Here is a 23,363-nt window from a genome sequence, read left to right as displayed (position 1 = left end):
CAGTAGTACTCAGCTTCCATTGCTATTTAATAACAAATTATTCAAGATCGTGCGCTCGACCGAGCTGCCCAGCACCTTGCGTTATCGCTAAACTTCCCTCTAACTTCGTTATTACTTATTTCAGGTTCTTTGTACATGATTTTAAGTCTGAAAACTTTGTATACAAGGTTATTCGAACATTTCCCAAAAAAACCCGTCAATTTAAATGATAGGCCTACATTGCAATATTTCTAAATCTTAACAGCAAAACACTCATATTTAGATTTTGGTAACTTACTATAAATAACAGACAAGTTTTATCATAAAATAGAAAACCATTTTTAGTAAAACTAATCGTTAGCAAAATTAAAAAATTCTTAGGATTTTCTCAAATAGTTTAGCAGATATTATTATTTTTATCCTTGCAAAATGTTAATACAAGGGTGGTAGGGAAAGCGCAAAGGGGAAAACTGGGGACTTAAAATGCATGTCTAATAGAGTTCTATCTAACATTTGTTAAACATTTAGCTTGCAGGGAATTATTTCCGAAATGAAACCTTTACTCAAAGGTCAATAAAGTCTGCATTATATAGCGATGTTTCCATCACCTGAAGGCGGTTTTCTCCAACGCCGCCTCTTCTTCGGGTACGGCGCAAAAACGTGATTTGAGTACAGAGTTCGTGCGCACGTTTAGTAGAATGAAAGAATTGAAGGCGCCAATGTATCATTCTATCGGCCCTAAACTTGCGCAAATTATGATATTAGATAATTTTATACGATGCCACTGGTGCTGTGCCACCACCATTAGATTGAGATTTGGTCTGTGCAGAATGTGATTTTACATAAAAATCAAGGAACTTCAAATTTCTATTGCAGCACTATTTAATAGCCAATTTATAATGCCTCATAATATCAAAAATATGCCATCGGCAGCTACTGCGTAGTACCGTAGATGTTCTGTGGAAAGATGTTGTTTCTGTGTGCTTAGACGGGACTCCAGCAATTACTGGTGAATTCACTAGAGTACTGAATAGATGTAAAGAAGCAAATATCTGCTAATATTGTTATGTGTATTTGGATGTAACTGGTTAGTAGGCCTACTATCTTTATACTTGGTTAAGTAGTAACATCGGCAGTAAGTAGTGATTCGGTAACATTTTAAAATCCGGTTTCTTTACTCAAAAAACAAATAAATGGCCTTCATCCAAGTCGACTATTGCATTAGACAAGTGTTCAAGCTTTTACGTTATAAAAACATTTTATTTAGATTTTTCATATCAGCTGATGAAGGTTTCTAATTTATATAAAAAGCATACTCGAATACCACATACCTATTTCTTTATTGGTGTGATTGCTTCATTAAATTGAGTACATTACAGTTTACGAATGACAATGTAATATCGAAATGCATATAATACCTGTGCACAATGCAGAAGCATATGCAGGGATTGCAATACATTCACGTTACATTTTAGAATAACCGGAAAATGTAAACATTGTTTGTTACATTTCACTTTGTCTTGCCACTATGCCGCAGATTCTGCATATATGGAGGGGGCCACAAGTGTTATGTGCGGGTACAATATATTACAGGGCTGAAGGAGCTACTGAATACTCCTACTTTATTAGCCTGAATTGCATGTGAATTCATTTTAATTTTATTTAACGCAACATAAAAATAACATTTAATTGAAAAGTGACTTTTTATGTTCGCAGTTTTTCCATGTCTAATGAGTAGGCCTACTTTTAAAAGATCGGAACAGTTAGTCCAAGTACAAAAACGAGACAAATACTGTATTAAAATTCAGTGCAATACTACATAATATACTGACTTGAACACCAAATTAAACCGAGTATAATTTGAATTCGTTTTTAATTGAAAGGATCAAGTTGAGCATCATTTCTAAATTCTACTTCCTGTACGCTACACAATAACAATTTATGCTACATGTTTTAAAGTTTTTGAAAATACTAATTGGAAAAAAATATGTATTATACAGTGTTTATATAGCACAAGAAAAACAAGTTTAATATGACGATTACTGTTCAATGTTCAATGCATAAAACACATAGGATTTTCATGTATTGTACAATATAATGAGTAGGCTAGTATTTTAGAACTAGAATAAGAAATTGGATTCAAGCCAAGACAACGGATTATACAGTAGACTATATTAAAAAAGTAATATGGAATTTAAGTTGAAAGTCTAGAAAACTAAATGTCATTTAGAATTAAATGAGTTAAGCGATTTTTTTGGATAAATTCACATCCTTATTATGGTTGTTACGTAAGCTTTATAGTGAGGCTTATCAAAAGAAAAAGTTTGTCTCTTCATTATTATACTCGTCGTACATTGTAACTGCAATAACTTTTTTATATTTTTAATCTCCTGCCGTAGCCTGATATAGAGAATTAATGAACTGTAAAAGTTGTTTTTGTTGCAGTGGTCAGCCTGTTATGTTGAAGTCAAGATGTTGGTGACCCCTGACCCCCCGGATGTTGACCTTACAAGTCTTCACTGGCTCCACAATATCAACATCCTGAGTGTGACCTCCCCACCCACGCCGCCCTCCTCCCCACGCCCTCTCAAGCCCAAGAAACCGCCCACATTACGTCTTCAGCTCAGTAAGTATCTGATCGCGTTGTTGAAACTATACTGATAAATAAATTTATGCTTATAGAATCTAATTAATGAATTTGTTTTCAAGAATACTTTTAACGAGAAGTTACATAATAAATGGAAGATGGGTTTATCGGTTTTAAACTATAACAACGCAACAATATGTCATCAATATCGGGATGATTACGTTTTAAAAATTTTACGAGTCAGAAGTAATTTTAATGTTATGAGCTCAAATATATATTTATTGTTTTCGCTTTTTTTTAACATATTACTATCTGTATAATGTTTTTGTCATGCACCATTTATAGTTTTCAACTCAAATATCATAGTTTAGTTTTGCTTTCCTCAACATTTATGTTCACTTTTTCTTAATTAAAATGGGACTGCAGACTGTCCGGATAGACTATTGCCTTCACAACTTTCAAGCACTTTTTCCTAAGCTTTACATTTTCTAAGGAATGTTTAGATAAAAGTTACAAATATAAATTCGTTTTGCACATATTTTTTAATTAATCGTATTTGTAATTAATCCTTCAGCAGGAGGTCTATTGTGCATGTACTCTGTACTACCAAATGAATCGTGATTTGTTAAAAGGGCCCTAGTCCATTTAGTAAAACTTTCAGGAATTAACAAAAAACCATCTTGTTTGGAAAATATTTACTTTATCTTTTATATTTTTTTTAGTTATATTTAGTTTATTACTATTTTTAATTACTGAAACAATAGATATGGTTTTTTTTGTTCATTTACTCGTATATTACTTTTTAAATTATTTAAAACTATGGACTTGTGCCCTTTTAACAAAATGCACTAAAAAAGGATAAAAAATAAACAATTTCTGATCAAACTTATGCTTTTATTGCTTACTTTAGTAGTTTGGTATAGCATTTGGATTATAAGTTAGTAAAATTAACAAAATAAACATTTAATCTGATTTGAGAAAATATTTTTTAATCATAGTATTAGTTGGTCACTTTTTAATGTGTTATAAGGTTTCAACCTCTGGTACTCAAATCTTCTTCTTCAGCTGTTCATTATAAAATTCCAGATGTTCTACTGGTACATACTGAAGAGCTTTCTTGATGTCATTGGCCTTGGCTTCCTTCAAGGGTATTTTCCCTCCCGGGTATGCAAGTCTGGTTGGAGCTGAAGGCGTACCTGATTGAGCAGACATGAAAAATGTTTGCTTGTCTAGGCCATTAATTGTGGAATAGGTCGTGATGTACCCTTTTAAGTCTGACCTATACATAAAGTGGTATAGTTTACTAATACCAAAGCAAACCCTAATCTCTCTTTTCAAGATATTCGTCTCATCAGAAACTGTGAGGAGTTTGTAATGCTTGCCCCACCAGTTTTTGAAATCCAATATTTAATCACAGTTCACTTTCTTAACCAAAAACTTTCCTGGTATGCTGCTTTTAACAATTTGCTCCACAACTTCATAGGGAGTCAAGGGAGTGAAGAGTCTGTCATATTTCTTAAGTTGCCTTTTCACAAGACCGAAATCTCTGTCACATGGTAGAAAACTATGTCCCCTTACACGAAAGAATTGCTGCACTTTTGAAAACTGATTAGAATCTGTTAGATACAACAAAAATCTGCTCAAGGCCTGATTTTTATTCTGCCCGTAGCAGTTGTCAGAAAATATTCTTAACTCAGAATACTGGTTTTTAGGCAAATCATTCAGGTACCGTAGTCATTAATGAAAGAGCAGACCTCATTGGGGCCTTTTTTGCCTCTGTTTCGTCATAGACAAACATAGTGCTATGTTAGAAATACAAAATACGTTTATGGTCAGTTGCCTGAGATAAAAAAGTTCCTGAACTGGGACTTTAGGCAAAGATATGTTTTGCATAAAATCTATTGAAATTGATAATACATGGGGCTCTTCAGCTTGTGCCTGTTCAGAGTTTTCAAACTCCAGTGCAGAATAAAACTTTTTACTTCTCCTGATGTGGACCATTAGTTCTTCTGACGCAACACGCTTAGCTGCGTCTTTCAAGTGGGGAGATTTCAACTTAAGTTTGAGCTCCTCGCAAGTGCAGCAGGTGTCAACTTGGGGTCTACCGAACCGCTAATTGAAGTGTTCCTGTACGTATTTTTTGTAGAAACTCCTGCTTACTGCTAAGGCTGGAAGCTACTGCTTCTCAGTGTACAACTTGTGCATTGTGTTGTAATTTAAACCAACACTTAAATAGTACACTGTTTTATTTAAGTAGTGTGATTCTTTGGTCGGGAACGATTCAATATGACTCTTGACTGTAGCTTTTTTTCTAAATCAAGAGAAAAAGAAATGTGTTTTCCTCTTTTATCCTCCGGTGTCTGGCCCTTTAGTTTCAATTCTTTGATTCGCCTTACTATTTTGGACGACACAGAAAAACAGATAAAAAAGCTTTCATACATACGTTTGTTCTGGTGCTACCAACCAACAAATTGTATTTGTACGATGCTGATCGTTCAGTAGAGTTGTGTTTCCTTTGCCTCCTTCTTTGGACTTTATAAGCCCTTGGATGTACAGGTCCTGTTCATTTTTGGATTTTATATCATGGAATTTGGCAAATATATCATTTATATTGTCCTCTCCTATTTTTTCAAGGAATTTCCAACGACACCTGCACAAAAAACAAACAAAATCATCATAAAAAGCATTTGAAAATATCGAACTGTACTAGGCATACAAAAAAATCAAACAAACCCATTAAAAAGTAGCAGTAACTGATGTAGGCTGCTTACGTTGCACTAGGCCTAGGCTATATCTAATACATTTTTAAGAAATCAGTAGTTTTCTATAACTTATTATTGTAAAAAACTTACCTGCAAGATAACTTTGGACGTTTTTCATTCACAAAGTTTCCTTTGTGGTTTGAGTATGCCTCTCCTTTCAAAATGGAACATTTTAAGATGTTCCTCTTGTAGGACTCAGGATCATATTTCCTCTTCTTTGAAATATTTTTTTTCAATTGCAACTTCGTCATTTAAAACAGGAAAACCGTCGTTTGACATGTTAAACACAAAGCATTTGACAACAAAAGCAAGTTATAACCTTAAAATGCAGAAGGTTAGTCTGGAACAACAATCTGGGAATGGGAAACAGCTGAGACACAAACTAAACAACACAGCTGGAGACAGTGCTGCCAACAAACGTTTTGTTAAAGGGGCACAAGTCCCGGACTAGTGCCCTTTTAACAAAACTTTCAATACCAAACAAGCTCTGTAGCTTATGCTATGTGGTGGATTTGTGCCTTTCTAACACAGTTAGATGAATCTATGTCTGAAGAATGCAAAACAGTGAAAAAGTGAATTTCTCAAAAAAATGGACTAATGCCCTTTTAACAAATCGCGATTCAAATACTTAAGCCGTTTTTTAAATAATTTTCTATAAAGCTGTCATTTACTACTTAACTTTTTTTGTGGTTTACGGTAAATTTCTTTTGAAAATATTTCAAATAATAACAATGTATTAATGTAATTCTCTTTAGCATGCTTCTAAATAAATCGATGCAACAGAGTATCGAAGGACTCGACAGAATGTAACAACAGAGGAAGGACTGCCCTTCAACCTTTTAACCCTAAAATCAATAAGGCTGTTCCAACAGTGGGTATACCACGTTTTAAGTATCTAGGACCATTCTATCAAGATTGGTTCAGGCAGAAAGATGGACGGATAACACGATTTTAAGAAGGCACTGTTTGGATTTTAATAATTAGATCGTTTATGCTTAATAACTTGTACTTGATATACACCACCTTAAATAAAAAAAGAATATTCTGGTTTAAGTGTTTTTTTGATTTTTAAAACTTTTTGGTCTGGTTGGTACACAGTAACAATACAAACAAGATACATCCACATCCAACTGGTTATTGTGACAGGCTTTGCGTTCATCTTGAAGATTATATAGATTTCTTGCTGTATCGAGGCCCATAGCCTATTTTGGTGATGATGCTGCTTAGAGTGCTACGATCGTTCCTTTTATCAGATATGATGATGTTGGGTATCAGTTAAAAGAAGGTTACCACAAAGTTCTTCACCCTCTGCAAATCTGCCCCTGGCAGCCTTCCCATATAATATTAAATCATTTTTTCTTTGTTCTGTAGTTTTCAGTTACTTTATTAAGAAACAAATATTTAGTACAAACAATTTTGCACAGCATGTATGACTTCTCATAATAACATTTAGAAATAAGTAAATCTTACTTAAAATAGGTGCAAAATGCTATGTAGTTTCAAAATCATACATCTTTGTCTTTGGCTGTATTTGAATTGATCATATAAGTATCCCACCCACTTTTCTTTTAAACATTTAGGCCCTCAAAATTACTCTTCTCTTGGAACTAAAATCACCAGAATCGATTAGTACTTTCCTTGCATGAAGAGATAAAGAGACATTCTTAGAATGTTTTAAGATTTTATCTTAAGCCATCCAGTCATTACTTTGTGGACATTGGGATAAACAAGGAGAATAGAATTTTCTAGTTTAGAGATGATCTGAGAATAGGATTCTCTCGTGTTCATCATACATATATAATTTTACAACAGGATTTTTATTTTTACAACTTTTTTAACCAATCAGACATTTCCTGATATAACAGTTGCTCATTGGATAGATATTTTTTATGAACTTCAGAGTAGGAAGTTATACTTAAACTTACTTCTATTTGTTTTGAAATCTAAACACAAACTTTGTAGATGCAGTAAGTGCTGAGGACTACCGCACCTGTGGTGACCACAAGCCTCCCTTCTCGTACGCGACACTCATCTGTATGGCGATGAGAGCCAACAATAACAAGATGACACTGTCAGCAATCTACGCGTGGATACGTGACAACTTCATGTACTACCGCAATGCTGATCCTACCTGGCAGGTAGGAAAGGAGACCCATGCCTTAGACATATTTTCAAACTTTTATTCAACTAAGAATTATAATTTTTATTTTCAATCTATTATTTATTTTGGTAATCTAGAATACTGTGTTGGTACATTAAAGGTGAGAAAATACAGTGTCATAAATACTAGGGGTAGGATCAGACAAGTCACAATACCCCTCAGAGAAAAAACTGAGATTAAAAATTTAACTAACAATATGTTATTTTAATTTTTAATTTTTTGAGTTTGATAAAAAGTAAAATAATTTTTCTGGTTGATTGAACAAGTTGTTATGTACAAAAAGTGTTACCCAACTTAGCATATTATAGTTCAGGAATGATACCATAATTTTTATTGTTTGTTTGTTACAAGTAATGGAGCAAGGGTGTAGTCAGCACATGTCCACGCTTCCAATGCGCTTCTACGATGATCTTAAAGTGAATAGAAATAATAGATAACATAAAATAATAGATAATAAAAACCAAAAACAATAAAATAAGGCAGAATTTAATAAAAATTCTATTTTTGCATTTTTTTTCATTATTGATGAACCATTTTAATTAATTATTTTATTAGTTATCAAATTCAACTAATTGTGTATGTTTAGTGAAATGTGTGAAAAGTTATTTAAAAATGCTGAATATAATTAATTTCACTTATGTATCTACAGACTACAGGTAATTTTGTTCATTTCAAAGTTCACCTAACTACAATATTATTACTATGTTTACCAACATTTGGTGCAACTATCCAAAATATCTTCTAACCCAATCAAACTATCAATATTAAACTGAGAGCAAAATAAGAATTATTTATCAAATTATAAAAATATAACTTTGATGATAATCAGTGATATTAAAAAAAATTAATAGTGGTAATCAATTTAAATATGTTTCAATATCTCTTGAGGTACAATTTGGACGAAAGGTAGATTTCATGTGTGATTGTTATCTAAAAACACAAAAATAAATGACTGATGCATTTTTAGTTTTGATGGTTAATTTCTACTGTCATGATGACGCTAATGGTTGAAAGATTAATAAAACTTGTAACACTATCAAACATTTTGAAACATTATAAGATCAAAATTGCCACAAATATAATAAACGGTTTCTAAAATCATAAACTTGTTTGGTTGCAATCAGTTCACTTAGAATAAGAAGCTGAGAAGTCCCTCATTGCACTTATTCCTGGAAGGACCTTTGCACTTGATTCCATAGTGACAGGATATTCAAAATGGCTAAGGTTGAAGGTAGGGGCCGCTTCCTGTTGAAATTCCATGATGAGGCATAGTGGGCACTTCGCACTGTATCTCAATGTCACATTGGAAGAACGGGAGACTAGCTTTGTTCCAATCTCTTCCAGTCAACAGTACTCCAGGTCCAGTCCAGGAAACAGTACTCCCTCGTGTTTTGGCTAGCAACACTAAGGCAGCTACACCCACTCTAACAGTCATCTTCCAGAGTAAACTCGCATAATATCAACTATTTCACCGTTATATCTAGACATTTGAAGTAAGAGATTGCTCCTGGACATTGATAGGGTTACCCAGATTTAAGTGACATATCTTTTTTTTCTGTAACGACCGAAGGTTCTACTGGAAATTATAAACCAATGAGAAGTGAACCCTTCTGAGGGCTTGCAATCAATTAAAAATTAATAAGTTATGTACACATATTTACCTATATAATAAATCAATGTTATTGTTTACTACCTAAAACAAAATACAGCTGCTTCCTTGAACCTTACAAGCTATTAAAAAGATATGCAAGAACAAACACTGTTATAAGTGTTACGAGAATTCTACAACACTTTTTCATTTTACTCTACAATGCCTAATAACTGAGATAACCATTCACTTTCCAAACTTTGAAAAGCCACCATTTGGAAACCTAAAAATATGTAAATATAAAAGTTCTAAAAAATGTGTCAATTTTTCTCAATAAAACTAAGTAATATTTTGCACAAATTCTAATGGCTAAAAAATAAGGGTAGTTATTGTGTTGACAAGTCAATATTATATTGCATATATAGTATATGCATACAGAATACGTACATTTTTGAATATAGTTTTTATAGGGACTGTGATTGGTAAAAATGAAAAAAATGTTCCAAAAGTCTACTATGAGTGTGATTGTAATAGGCTGATTCCTATGAAATCTAAAAAAATCACTAAACATGCATTCTAGAATGTTTACATTTTACGTTTAAAAACTTACGTGTAACTATATGGGTGGCAGCACTAACTCGTTTTCTCCTTGGAAATCCATTAAAACCTCTCCCATTTGGTTGAAAGAAGCTGTATTTTATTTCAGAACTCAATCAGACACAATTTATCGTTGAACAAGTGCTTCGTGAAGGTGCCCAGATCCAAGGATGAGCCGGGGAAAGGTGGGTTCTGGAAGCTGGATTTGGAGAGATTAGAAGAAGGGCAACGTAACAAAAGACGACTGGGTGAGTCGTAGATATAGTCTGAAAATTCTTTCCTGATTTTGTATAACAAGAAGGAAATAAGATCTTATGATTTAAATTATAATTTAAAACACAATAATTTGGAGATTCCATGATACTGGCCAAAGACAAAGAGAGTTTAATTGGTATTTTATCTGGCAATTTTTACTTTTAGTAATAACTCTTAATATTATTAACATGTTGATCAGTGGCGTAGCTACCTTGGGTGACACCCGGTGCGGAAGTTGGTGGTGTCACCCCATCAAAAATAAAAAGCAATACATTTTATATGATAAAGGTCATGGATATAATATATTTTTTCCTTTTTATTATCTATCACTATAGAATAATATTCGTTTAACAATTATTCATACCAACCAAACACAACACACTTCATGAAAAAAATGAAAAATGTTGCAACTGAAACGTTAAAGATCATGAGTATGGGACGGGGAATCCCCCACGACAGTGTGCTAGCGATTCAATTGTTTTTTGTTTGTACATTGTTCTTAAAGTTGAGAGACCGGGTGGGTGTCACCCCAAAAAAGGTCACCCCTTTGCTACTCCACTGATGCTGATTAATGTAAAAAAAAAACAATAGTTTGTTTCATTAGTTATATTGTATTATTCAGTATTTAAGCTGCATTTGTTATATGTCCAGAGTCTGATCACTGAATACTGTTAGACAGTGATTTACCATGTATCTAATGCCAGATGTGAAGTATAAGCATTATATATTAAAAGAACACACTAACAGCTGCCTGTCAATCATCTGAGCACATGTGGCCAAAGTTTAAAACTGTGTTATAAATAGGATTTTGTCACTGAAACGCCAATAAATGTTTGACTATAGAAACTTAGATTTAGAGTCTAAATGCTAATGAATGGTAAAAAGTATGAATATCTGTTAATGCTAATGATTTATAATGCCTTTGCAATTTAGAATTTCTAATGGCAAAATACTTTTTGATTTTAGGAAGTTCCGGGCTAACGAATCGTAGAAGGAATCGGACACGCCGTAAAATCCCTGTAGAGACGAGCTCCCCACCTCCTCCATCCACAGACCTGACCCCTCCTCCTTCCTTGGAGACTCCACTCCCCACTATCCTCGCCGGGGACTCTGCTATTGAGGAAGAACTGGCCAATCTTCTGCTGGGCAATGTCGGCTGGGACGACTCTCAACTTGAGTTGCTCCACTCACTGCTCGACTCATTGTAAAAGCTTGTCTTGTCCTGAGTCTTTGATTTGTCTTGTCCCCAACATCAATGTCAAAGTATGTTGGGTGATGTGAATCTCCCCTATGAAATTCAAATTTTAAACTGACCAGATACGATATTTCTCCAAAAGTACCTTAGTTTATTATAGTAATATTTTATAAATAATCACTTCAAGTAAGACCCTCTTTATAGGTGTTAGGTTTCTTTATTATTATATAAGGATATTGCATATTATATATCCTTAATAAACCAATGCTGTCATTATTACATGAAATATGTAAATTACTACTATGGACTTCTTCCATTACATAGTAAATTAAAAATATTGAAATTTATAAATATTGATAAAAGTACCAACATCAATGCTTAAAAATTGAATGGATGTCCCATAAACCACATTGGGACGTATACAGCATTAAAATATATTATTTGTATCCGTTATAGTCTATATTATTTGGCAGTATTGTTATAAAAAATTAACCTTTAAAGAAGTTTACATGTGGGATTAATTAGAGAAATAACTTGACTGGACAAACCAAAACGACTAACAATTTCCAAGGGTCATATTATTTACTAAACAAATGCAATACAGGATATGATCCTATATCGGTTGTGACTGTTGTCTTTATAGTGTCTTCGTAGTAGCATCACTGTTGTTTGTTATCACCTAGGCTAGGTTGGGTTGGTATCACTGTCTGTCCACATCGATCAGATGTGCAACATTTAATATCATATCAGTTGTTTCAATTATGAAAGCCTTTTTACCTGTGTTTGTATATTGTGTACATACAATAATGTAAGAAATATTCTTAAGGGTTTCTTCTGCATTTGAGTCTACTTAGTGGATTTTTATACAGTTAAATTTTATTGATTACAAAACAAGATATTAACGCATGCAGTGCCTTTAGAAGTGGAGTTTAATGTATTTCCAGAAACTGATTACAGTCACTTCTTGGTAATTCCAATCCCGTTCATTTCAAATCCTCAATAAGTTGAAGGTTTCTAACATTCACCTCCAAATTTGGTATAAACTAGAAGGCTATGCAAAAAATTGAAACGAGCACAAAACACTTTCTTGTGAAAAATTGAAGAAGCTCTAAAGCCGAGTGGTGAAGAAAAATAGAGTTGATTGTGCAATGGATTTCGGTTATATCCACTAATTATTTAACAATTTGTAGATAAAAATAAAAGTATTAAAGTCTTTCTAGAGGTTGTCTGTTAAGTCCTATCTTCACCTTTATAAATAGACATTTTTAATTTTTTATGAGATAAAACATTTTCATGAAATAGAAGGTTAATCCAAGATAATCAAATCTTTATTTGTTTGATCTTTATTTATTATGTTACTGTATGTAATTTAATGTTTGTATGCTTTAGTAATGTATTTGACATATATTTCAATTTTTTTTTTAATATACCGTATCTGATCATAAAGAATATGAAATATCCAAGCATGTAGCCATAACGAACTTCATTAATTTCATTTTAGATAAATAATGCAATTTATGAATGAAAACAATTAAAGCTATGACTATTCATATAAATCTTGCAATTATTGAACAGTACATTTTCTATCTGGGTCACACATACCACAAGTCTGTTACCTACACAGAAACTTCCTAATTTAAACATCAGTTGAATCCCTCAACAAGCCGAATCTTGTCATTCCCCACAAGCAGTCTTGTACTTATCAAGCAGTGACTGTACAAAGGAAATAAAACTTGCATACTAATGAACCTAATATTTAAACTTAATTATTAGATATATGAAGTTTACGAGATGAGAAGATGATAATATTATAAGTCAATTGTACAAGTGCTTTATGTTTAATATGTAGAAAGCAATAATAGTTTTTACACTGGAACGCTTCAATATATTATATTATTGCTTTATACTTGGAAAAGTAGATGTATATTTCTGAAATTTTCTGGAAATATCTCCTAAGTTATAACCTATCATTTACAACTAAATCACATTCTTCGTGAGCATTATTTAATAACCTGTTTTGTTTTTGAAGGTTTCATAGTCAAGGCTTTATACACCTTTTTTGTTAGAAAAAATAAAATACCAACTTATTGATATGATCCTTCCCAATTACACATTACTTGCTTTTGGTATGAGCTACAGTATCTTTTGGTTTTAATGATAGCATTATATTAAGGTGTGTATCATAATAAGGAAATTTCTAATTGAAATTGAGAACAATGATATTTTTGTTTAGTTAAATTCAAATCTTTTGTGAGTTAAACATCATTTTATTTTCACCTGAAATATATTTTAAATACACTTAAAATAACTTTTCTATTTGTTAGGTATTTAATATGAATTAGAATACATATTCTAATGTCAAACCTATTTTAGTACTGAAGAAATAAGTATTTCAACAAAATTTAGAAAATTAAAATAGTTTATTATCTGTACTATGGTATACTATATAAAAATAAAGTTTTGGAAAAATCATTTCAGGAGTTCTGCATCTATAAGAAAAGTTAAAGAATTATTACACTTTAAGAAAGTGGTGGAATTACAAACATGATCAATGCAAATTTCTTTCCAAAAGGTATATACAGCACACCCCTGTCCAAATTAATGGAATCAAAACAATTTTTGAAGAAGAACGTTTTATTTATATACTGGTTACTAAATTAAATTTACTATTTAGTGTGGCCATACCTACTGCCTATAATCATTTACCATTTTCACCCATCTAGACATTGGATCTACTAATGCCTAGAATTGAATCATCCCAGAACCAGATTTTCAAAAGTGTAGAAATTATCCTGTCTTTTGTTGTGCAACCCATCCTCCTGAGTCTTTCTTTGCAATCAGCCCAGAGATTTTCAATGGTATTTAAGTCAATGAAACAGGGTGCTAAATCCTGTTGGAGAATGCCCAAACTATCTGTGCACACATTCAGAAGCAACGCAACGGAATGACTGGAACACACTACTTCAATGTATTTATCTCCATTTATTAACACAAGTGTCTCAGGTCTAACAACGCCGGAAAATTTTCTTTTGTGTGTGTTTCACAAGTTGAGCAATGCTTATAAGAGATCCTCTCATCAGCACTCCAGCACATGTGCTGCACTCTCACTACTCGCACAAAAATATGTCTTACATGTGAAACAAAACTCTTTAGTCCAATGTTTGTATTTTCTTGCTCAGTTCAGGCATCTTTTCTTTAGGACTTCAGTCAACAATTGTTTTCACTCAGTATTATGATAGCCTGCTTCTTTCTTGATGTGATACCCATGGCTAACACAAAGATAAAAATCTGATCAGAATGTAGCAGAGCAAGCAAAACGCAGAAAACCAATGCCATTTTCTGACAAAAAAATAACAGCTGTTGAGTTTAATAATTTATAACAGCTGATAGAAGAAATGCAACAGTGCTGCTAACCAAAAGAATCACAAAAATAAAAATGATTCCGCTTGATTCCATTAATTTGCAGAAGATTGTACATTATTTTATGACAATTTGTCTTGAACTCTCTTCCTCCAACCTCACTACTGACTAAAAAGAAAAGTAAATACTACAAAAATTTGTATAGTTCTTAAAATATTAATATTTTTTAGATGTTTACTTAAAATAAAGCAATATATAGTAGATGCATAGTCATAGTAAATAGATATTAACAGTATAATTTATCAATTTAATTTCCTTTCAATGTGTATTCAGTAATAGACTGCTCCAGCAGTTTGTAGTAACTCAAGGAAAACATTGGCTCTACCAGGGTTAAAACAAACCAGATGTATTTGATAATATACTATTTTGTTACATGCTAATACTTTTATAATAGTGGTATTTTTATTTAGTTATTATTGCAGTTTTAAAAGTAATTACAGTGTTAAATTTAATATTTTAGACTTAGTTTAAAGTATTCACAAAATTGTATCCACTTCTTTTGTTGTACGTGTAAACCTCTGTGACATTAAATCTTCACTAAATGATTTCTTCTCCCATTGATGTTGATCACTGTAATAAAACTAACAGAATGAAATCAAAGCTCCGTCCAAAGACGTTTCTTCCGTCCAATGTCTAGTCTTATCTTATAAGTATGTCTTATCTAGAGTGTGTTATGTGTTAGGTTAGTACATGTCGGGTTGTATGTGGATGTTTTGGTTTGAGGTTTTATACACTCAGGAATCCGACTCCTTTTCAGAATGTGACCCCTGAAAATTTTCTAACTTATGTTCTTTTTTCTTTGTGATGGCATTTCTGAAATTGACCCTGGTTAAACCAGAACAGTCCAGAAAACCATAAATTTAAGCTTAAGATTATTACTAATTAAAACAACAAATTCTATGGTTGTGAATGACCTAATTTTAATAAATAAGAAAAGTAATATCGATTTACCATTAATTTATATTTATGTATATATTATTTCCAAAGTTATGTGAAGATAACATACTAAGTAAAGTTTAATGTAAGATATGATAAGATAGATTGAATGCTTAAAGTAATATTTTAAAATGCACAATTTAGCTTTATTTATAGCTCGAATCTTTTTTTTATAATACTTTAAGTAATTTTATAAATCAGCCGTCCATGAGACAATATTCAGCTTTTGAAGCGGTAACATTGGCAATACATTTTACCATAATAAGAATATGTATTTAGTATCAATTGGGAATAAAAAGTTGTGATGTATCCATTTATTTTTGCCTATTTTATTATTTTACCTAACCCCTTATATTAAATCTTTCTATCCATAAATCATGTAATAATCCTCATTATCCTTATAATGCAGATCCATGGATCTAATTATTTAATCACCTGATTAGTGTCAATTACCAGGGTGAAGAATCTTTTAATTTTAAGGTAATACAGTATTTTATAAGCTGACGTAATGACAATCTAAGCTGACAATAGAACTAATGACTGGTCAGCACACTATAATTATAATTATTTGTCTTGTTCAAATAATCTTAACTACTGTTTAAATTAGACATAAAAATGTAGCTTATTTTAAGGAATATCCTAAAATTACAGTTTGGTAAAATTCTGTACTTAAATTACATAACCTCTGTGTGGAATTCCGATAGTAAGTGTAACTCAGCTTTGCATCATCTGCAACTTTTCCTTGGCTGTAACTTACCTTCTTAGGTAAATAGCTATTTCATTACTCACCTTTATTAATTATCCTCCACAATGTTTATCTGGGGATTAATGTTAGAATTAAGAGAAAACTTGATGAAATTGAAGCTTCCAAGTTACTAAACAGATAATAAGGGATTTGTAACCTAAAACCAAAACTTCTTGTATTACCTATTTCAAAATGAGAATTCCATCATAAGTGCCATGCAACAATGCCAGTCACTAATATTATAGTTATGATAAACTCTAAAACTACAAATTGTATGTATTACACTAAATAAACAAAAGAATATTGATATTAATGCGTTTAGAATTGCCATCTGACACAAAATAATGCCATCATATAAAAATTGTAAAATTTCATGGATAGCTTATTTAATAAGTCTGTAAACTATAATTAAATCATATTTTAATGAGTTAAATGTTTCTACAGTTATTACATATAGTGTCAGATTCTCAGTAGCAGTGTTTTCATCTAGCATAAGTAACAACGGTTCATTATTGTGAAAGTTTATAAACAGGTCTTATTCATAATGTTGTTATTCTCCAAGTATCTCTTATTTCATATTTTCTGACATGATCTGAGGGAAAGCTGTTAGTTAACTACATTTCTTACTTATGAGACTGTTCATACAACAGACTTGAACAGAACATTTTGAGCTTTAATTGTGTTTGTTTTTATCATGTCACATGCAATTAGTAAGGAGTTATGCGATAGTTTTTTTAATAATTCAGAAAAAAATCGAATTAAATGACGTTTTAGTAGTCAATGAAGATTTCAAGGACGTAACTTCTTTTTTGCCAAATTTTATAGTAGACAATACTTCCCAGATTTAAGCAAGTAGCCCTAAAACGAAAAGACAATTTTAAATATTGATTTTATCAGAATCATGTAATTTATTATGTATTACAAGAACCAAAACTGCGGCCATAGTTTTTAATTTGTTCATAAATCGAAAAGAACAAATTCAAAATGTTCTGTTGACCTTCAATGCAAATTCAAAATCAACACTAACAAATTAATAAATTTTCAAAATCTTATTTAACAAGTATTTGAATAATAACAGCAGTTCTTACACAATTTCCTGAAGAAATATAGGGACACCATGGGCCTATTTTTTTAAATGGCACACCAAACACCCCTAAGATAAGTAATGGTTCCTGAAAGAAATCAGAGATTGAAATTTTTATGTACTAATGAAATAACTTGAATTTATTTTCAACATTCCAATATCTTATTGAATAGCTTAAACGATTTAATTAACAATAAGTTGAACTATTTTCGGCGAGTGTGAAGGAATCCTGCAACTGAATTCTGTTGCTTTCAGTTAATGCACTCTAATGTAATATGAAGGGTCTCTATGTACTTTTAAAATGAAAGAGTAATATTTTAGGGACATATTATTTCAGTGTTCATAGTTAAGGGCTTCAGAGATTAAGCAAAATAGTGACTGGCTCTTATTTCACGATTTCAATTAATTTTTTATTTAGTTTTACTTATTATAAAATGTAGTTCACAAACATATGAAAAACAATATAATATTCTTAATTCTTTTTATTTTTTAATAAATTAAAATTTTAAAATTCAAGTTTGTTTATCAAACCATACAGATAAAAAAATATATTTTACACACAAATATCTATTTATTTTATGTTAAATTAAATTCTTATTCTAGTGAAAAAAATTATAGGCCTATTTTATTCACAAGTTGGGTAACACACATTTTTGTAAGGATGTGTCATTTTTGTGCAAGTAAATGTAACACAAGCTTTGAAATTCATAGTACTTAACATAAAACCAAAGTTATTTCTAATAAAATAATTAAAACTGTTTATAGCCTATATTTAAAAGATTAAAACCTTTTTAATACAATATTTCCATATCTAGAATGTTTTCAGAAATGTCAAGATAGCTATCACTCAAATCATCACTGCCCTTATCCATGCCACTTGCAACTAAATTAGTTCAAGATTTCTTTATTTGTGAAATGCACATTATGCACAAGAGTAGTGTCAAGTAAAACATAATAAGAATACTGTCAAATAAAAACACAAATTTGTTGTTGAAATACCATTAATTTAATTATAATAAGATGACAACATAGCGTGTATATAATAGTTACTTCCCAATAAATTCACCTCTTTCCAAAAATTTCTTAAATGAATAAAGTGCTATAGGTCAGTAGCGTAGCCAGAAATTTCGTTCGGGGGGGGTCCGAAAACCGGGGGATCCGGGGAAAGTTTTGTGTGTTATTTGCCAATGAGTTCACTGGTAAAAGGTAAATTACCAAAAATATGGGCTTTTAGTAAACTACGCCCTTATAGAAAGTGTAAAGATGTAATAGGCAAATTTAACTCTCACAGCAACTCTAGTACCACAAATTTTCTTGTATAGCTACAGAAACTTTACAAAGTTCGATTCTGGCCGAGTATAAGGCACCAAAGTGATGTTGGATTCACTGGATAAAGAAAGAAAAAGAACAAAACAGAGCTTCGCTCAAGCGTATAATTGATACAACTATATTCTGTGGAAAAAATTAAATACCCCTTCGGGGACATTGGGGCCACTGACGGCCGGAAACCCTTTAGAAAAGGAGGGCAATTTTCGAGCGTTGCTCGGGTACAGATCAAACTAACGGTCGGAAAATGCACCGAAAAAAACTCTACTGATTAGAAGTTCGGCTACTTTAGGTAAACCGATTGAGGTATTTATGAATGAGTTATAATAACAATTTTTTGTATTCATTACACTGTAGACGAGTAGTATATAATTATCGGAAAAAAAAAACCAAAAAAAATCACTTTCGGTCGGAAATAAAATACACCTGAAAAACTCTAATGATTAGATCTTCAACTACTTCGGACTTCAGTTTAATGAGGTAAACGTGGTATTTTTTGATTGAGTTAGGACGACGATTTTTTTTGTTATCAATAAACTGTACTCGACTACCTATATAATTATCGACGAAAAATCACTTCCGGTCGGTAAATAACCGAAGAAAAGCTCTACAGATTCAAGTTTTGAACGATTTTGGATTTCACTGGTTGAGTGGTTGAGGTAAGAGTGGTATTTATAATTTTGTTAGGACATTGATTTTAGGTATTAATTCAACGCCGACTAATACATATATAACTATCGAGAAAAAAAAACAAAAATAATCACTTCCGATCGGAATATACTAAGGAAAATTAAATAATACCTCAGTCAGTGAAATCCAAAGTAGTCGGAAACTTCTTATCAGTAGAGCGTTTAAAGTGTATTTCCAACCGAAAGTGATTTTTTTATAATTTTTCGATAATTATATACACGTCATAACAGTTTAATGACACTCAAATCAACGTCATTACAATTCTAAGCAGCCATTTTACGTCCCCAAGACGAAATTTGAACGAAGTGGTCGCTAATTTAAACTGTCCAAGTCCAAGTTGGGTCACTAGGATGGCCTCTGGGCGCTCTTCCTGGTCTGTGTGCAGTATCTGAGCAGTTGAGCTCAATGACTTGCCTGTCAACTGGAATAATTTGCTCCTGCAGCAGTCCTAGCAGCTGGTCGGTGTGCCACTGAGGGCCCCTGCTTCATTGAAGAGCCGGTGTGAGGGCGGTCAGCTGTGCAGCTATTTCAACACGGCTTGTAGGCTGCGCTGGGCGGGGGCGGCTGCTTCTGCTGCTGCATCAGCTGCTGGCGCCTCCGTTTGTTGCGGCGGAGTGGCTGGTGTATGTGGCCATTCTAGTTTCTGCCTGGGAGTCGCCCTGGGCCTCTGTGTGACCGGAAGGTCAGCCACAGATGCCGGCGGGGCGAGGAAGTCGGTTGGCTGGGTTCTGGGGTTTCCTCCGGCGCTTTCTTCTTCTGCGGCATGTCGTCCTCAGCTTTCACTCTCCGATACGGAGTCCGCTGGTGACTCGTCCCGCGCTGGTTGCTTGGGCGGCTGGGCCGTTGGTCGCCTCGCCGCTGGTTTGGTTGGCCGGGACTTGCGGCCTAACTGGACAGCTGCCGCTCTGGCCTCCTTGTAGGCTGGACACCCACGATAGTTGGCGTTGTGATCGCCGCCACAATTGCAGCAGTGACCCTTCTTCGTCGAGACTTTTGGGGCAGTTCATCTTCAGATGATTTTCCCCGCAGCGGACGCATTTTCTCGGCCTCCCGCAGTTTCCGGAGCCGTGGCCAAAACCTTGGCACCGGTAGCACTGCGGCGGGCCAACCGGCTTCTTGTAGACAGTGACTGAGGACCCTGACGTGGAGCAGGCTTGTCACGTTGTAGATTTGACAAGCCCGCTTGGTGTCAGGGTTCTCTCGCTCACTTTCCCTGCTCAGCGTGATCAGCCAGCTCCTGGTAGGTCCCCGGCTGTCCGAAGTCGTGCAACCTCGTCGACGGCGAAGCCCTCGTCAGTTTAAGACATCGAAGAGCTCCACATCATCGGTGTCGGGCAGTCCGCTGATCACAACCTTAAGCGATCTTTCACGCCCAAGGTTGTGAGTGTAGAAGGGCAGCTTCTTGGAACATAGGTACCGCTGAATGTCCCTGAAGTCCTCCACGGTGGTCACTTTCAAAGCGATAGTGAACACCGCGGAACGTTGTCGTCAGGCCGTCCCCGCGCCAACTCCTCCAACTTCTTGGTGTAGGTAGGCCAGTCCGGAGACACTGTCCAGGAATAGCAAGGGTATCCTGGGCGTAGAAACCGAAGCCGTAGGTTGGTCAGATGTCACAGTAGCAGTGGTGACGTTGTGGCCTTTAAAAAGGCCCTTTGCTGGAGCAGCGACCTTCTTAGGCGCCGAGCTGGCAGGGTGGAGAGCTAGGCCCTCTTAGCTGGCTGCCCGGGGCTTCCAAAGGCACGCTGACCCATCTTCTTGAAGATTTCACTCATGTTGTTCCAGGAGTTGTTGACACAACGAGCGCTTGATGTCGAATGTTCGCCGTATTACAATTTAGGTTGCTTTGCGACGTCACGTAACCGCGCTCTATAAGCAATACCGTGATTAGACTACACTATCCGAAAGGCCGAGCCTTGATACTTTATGATTTAAACGAAAGGGACAATATATATTTTAACAACGGTCACTTTAATCAATTAAATCAATCAATTTAATGTTTGTAGACAAGAGTAAATGATATGACTCTCGTTTTTTCTCCTACTCCATGCTTTTTTTAATGTCTTAAAAATTTCGGGGGGGGGGTCCGGACCCCCTGGACCCCCCCCTTCGCTACGCCACTGCTATAGGTTCAGCAGATAAGATTTTAATTTCATTTTCTTTTTTTTTCAAGTTTTATTCTTTACTTATCACACTTGGCAGATTTTTAAAGAGCTTATGTCCCATAAAATCAGTTTTATTTTGGAAAAATTCTAAATTATGTTGTGGGACATTTCTGTTATGCCGTGTTGTATTGATGACTATTAACTAGAATTGGAGTATTGTTTTCTTCTTGTTTCGCATAAAGAACAGTTTCATAAATATATAAACTGTATACCGTTAAAATTCCATTTTCTCTAAATAATTTCTAAATGGAGTCAGTCTTTTTAAGTCTAAGGATAACCCGTAGAGCTTTCTTTTGTTGGACTAGTAACCTATCCAGATTCTTGTTTGTTATTGCGCCATAAATGCTTATTTCATATATGTGTGAATGCTCTAGAGAAAAATGTATGAATCGTAAGTTTGTAAACTACAAACTCTTGACAACACTGTCTCAGTGCATATATACCAGAAGATATTTAATGAATAATATGGTCTACATGTTTATTCCAGGAAAGGTTTTCATCAATTAAAAATCCTAAAAATTTGGTGTACTCAACTTGGCTCTTCGTTTACATTGATTCCAATATTAATTTTGGCCTTGTAGAAAAAGAAATATTCGATTTGGTGGAATTTATAAGTAATTTTTTGCCATCTAAATATTGTTTTACCAAATTTATGCTGATGTGAGAAGATATTTCAATGTCTTCTTCTGAACTACTAGATACTGTAATATTAGTATCATCTGCAAACTGACAAATATAACAATTTTGGGGACTATTTTGGTCATTCCATTCATGTAACATAAAAACAGTAAAGGACCCAAAATTGACCCTTGTGGTACTCCATACTTTATGGTTTGTATTGCAGATTTGAATTTCCTATTGTAACATTATTAACTTCATTCTAATTGTGGAGATGTGTGCTCTACTTCAACATATTGCTTTCGCTCTGTTAAATATGATCTGAACCATGAAAGTTCTTTATTTTGGATTCCCAAATTATTAAGAGATAATATTAATTCTGGATGATACACGCCATCAAAAGCTCTAGAGAGATCTAAGAAAATTCCAACTACCTTTTCACCTTTATCACTTATTGATCGAATAAATTCAATGCCTGCAGTAATCATTGATTTCTCCTTCCTAAACCCAGGTTGTTGATTATCCAATAAGTTATTGATTTATAAGTAGAATGTACACAACCTTTTCAAAAACTTTAGAAAAAACTGGCAGAAGGGACACTGGTCTAAATTGCTGTATTTTCAATTAACTCATTGTGGATCACTGACGAGCTATGCTCGTCACACAGCGGCCAAGCCTAACGCCACGATGACAAGCTCAGGTCGCAAAAGCAGTCTGCTTTTAAGTTTCCCTCCAAATAGTTCTATTAATGTCTGATAGATTGGGCGATCATCTTCACTTGTCAACTAAGAGTGTTTAAGAACGGTCTACGTTCAGAGTTTTCAAAAGTTTTATAAATATCCTACAGATTGCAGTTGTATGTCGAAGTTGAAAAATCATTCATATGAGTTTACTCTCTGCTTTTTAGCGCTTCTGATTCGTTGTTTTCCTCAGCTGTTATTATAAATAGTAACTAGTATCACATTTTATGGTATAATTTGTGTGTCATAATATGAGCTGATGGAAATGGAAAACTTACGATCGTCTGAACTTGATCGATATTTATTACAATAGTTCCTAAACAATATATTGTATTTAATTATTTTGTTTTTAAGAATATAGATGGAGATATTTTTATGAACCGGAATCCAGTTCAACGGAGATATGAATTGAGTATGCAATAGCGAGCGATAGGATGTGCCGTACCATTGCTGATCGTTCGGGGGCCGCTGACCATAAATTAATTCGTGCCCACGCGCCAAAACAATACGATCCGCAA

At 33.7% G+C, this 23,363-nt stretch overlaps 1 protein-coding gene across 1 annotated transcript in view; it reads left to right on the top strand.

Moving 5' to 3' along the window:
* The window catches only part of LOC124353981 (forkhead box protein J1-like), a 48,082-nt gene extending 32,285 nt beyond the window's left edge, over positions 1-15,797 (top strand). The window contains exons 2-5 of the mRNA XM_046804082.1: positions 2,425-2,605; positions 7,291-7,466; positions 9,784-9,922; positions 10,896-15,797. Coding sequence (XP_046660038.1) covers positions 2,452-2,605; positions 7,291-7,466; positions 9,784-9,922; positions 10,896-11,137 — 711 coding nt within the window. The 5' untranslated portion in view covers positions 2,425-2,451 and the 3' untranslated portion in view covers positions 11,138-15,797. The remainder of the gene's footprint in view (positions 1-2,424; positions 2,606-7,290; positions 7,467-9,783; positions 9,923-10,895) is intronic.
* Positions 15,798-23,363: the final 7,566 nt, after the last annotated feature.

Source organism: Homalodisca vitripennis, chromosome 2 (genome assembly GCF_021130785.1).
Source record: "Homalodisca vitripennis isolate AUS2020 chromosome 2, UT_GWSS_2.1, whole genome shotgun sequence".
NCBI classification, from domain to species: Eukaryota; Metazoa; Arthropoda; class Insecta; order Hemiptera; family Cicadellidae; genus Homalodisca; species Homalodisca vitripennis.
Note: the sequence above shows the minus strand (reverse complement) of the source record. Positions and strands in the feature narration are given on the sequence as shown.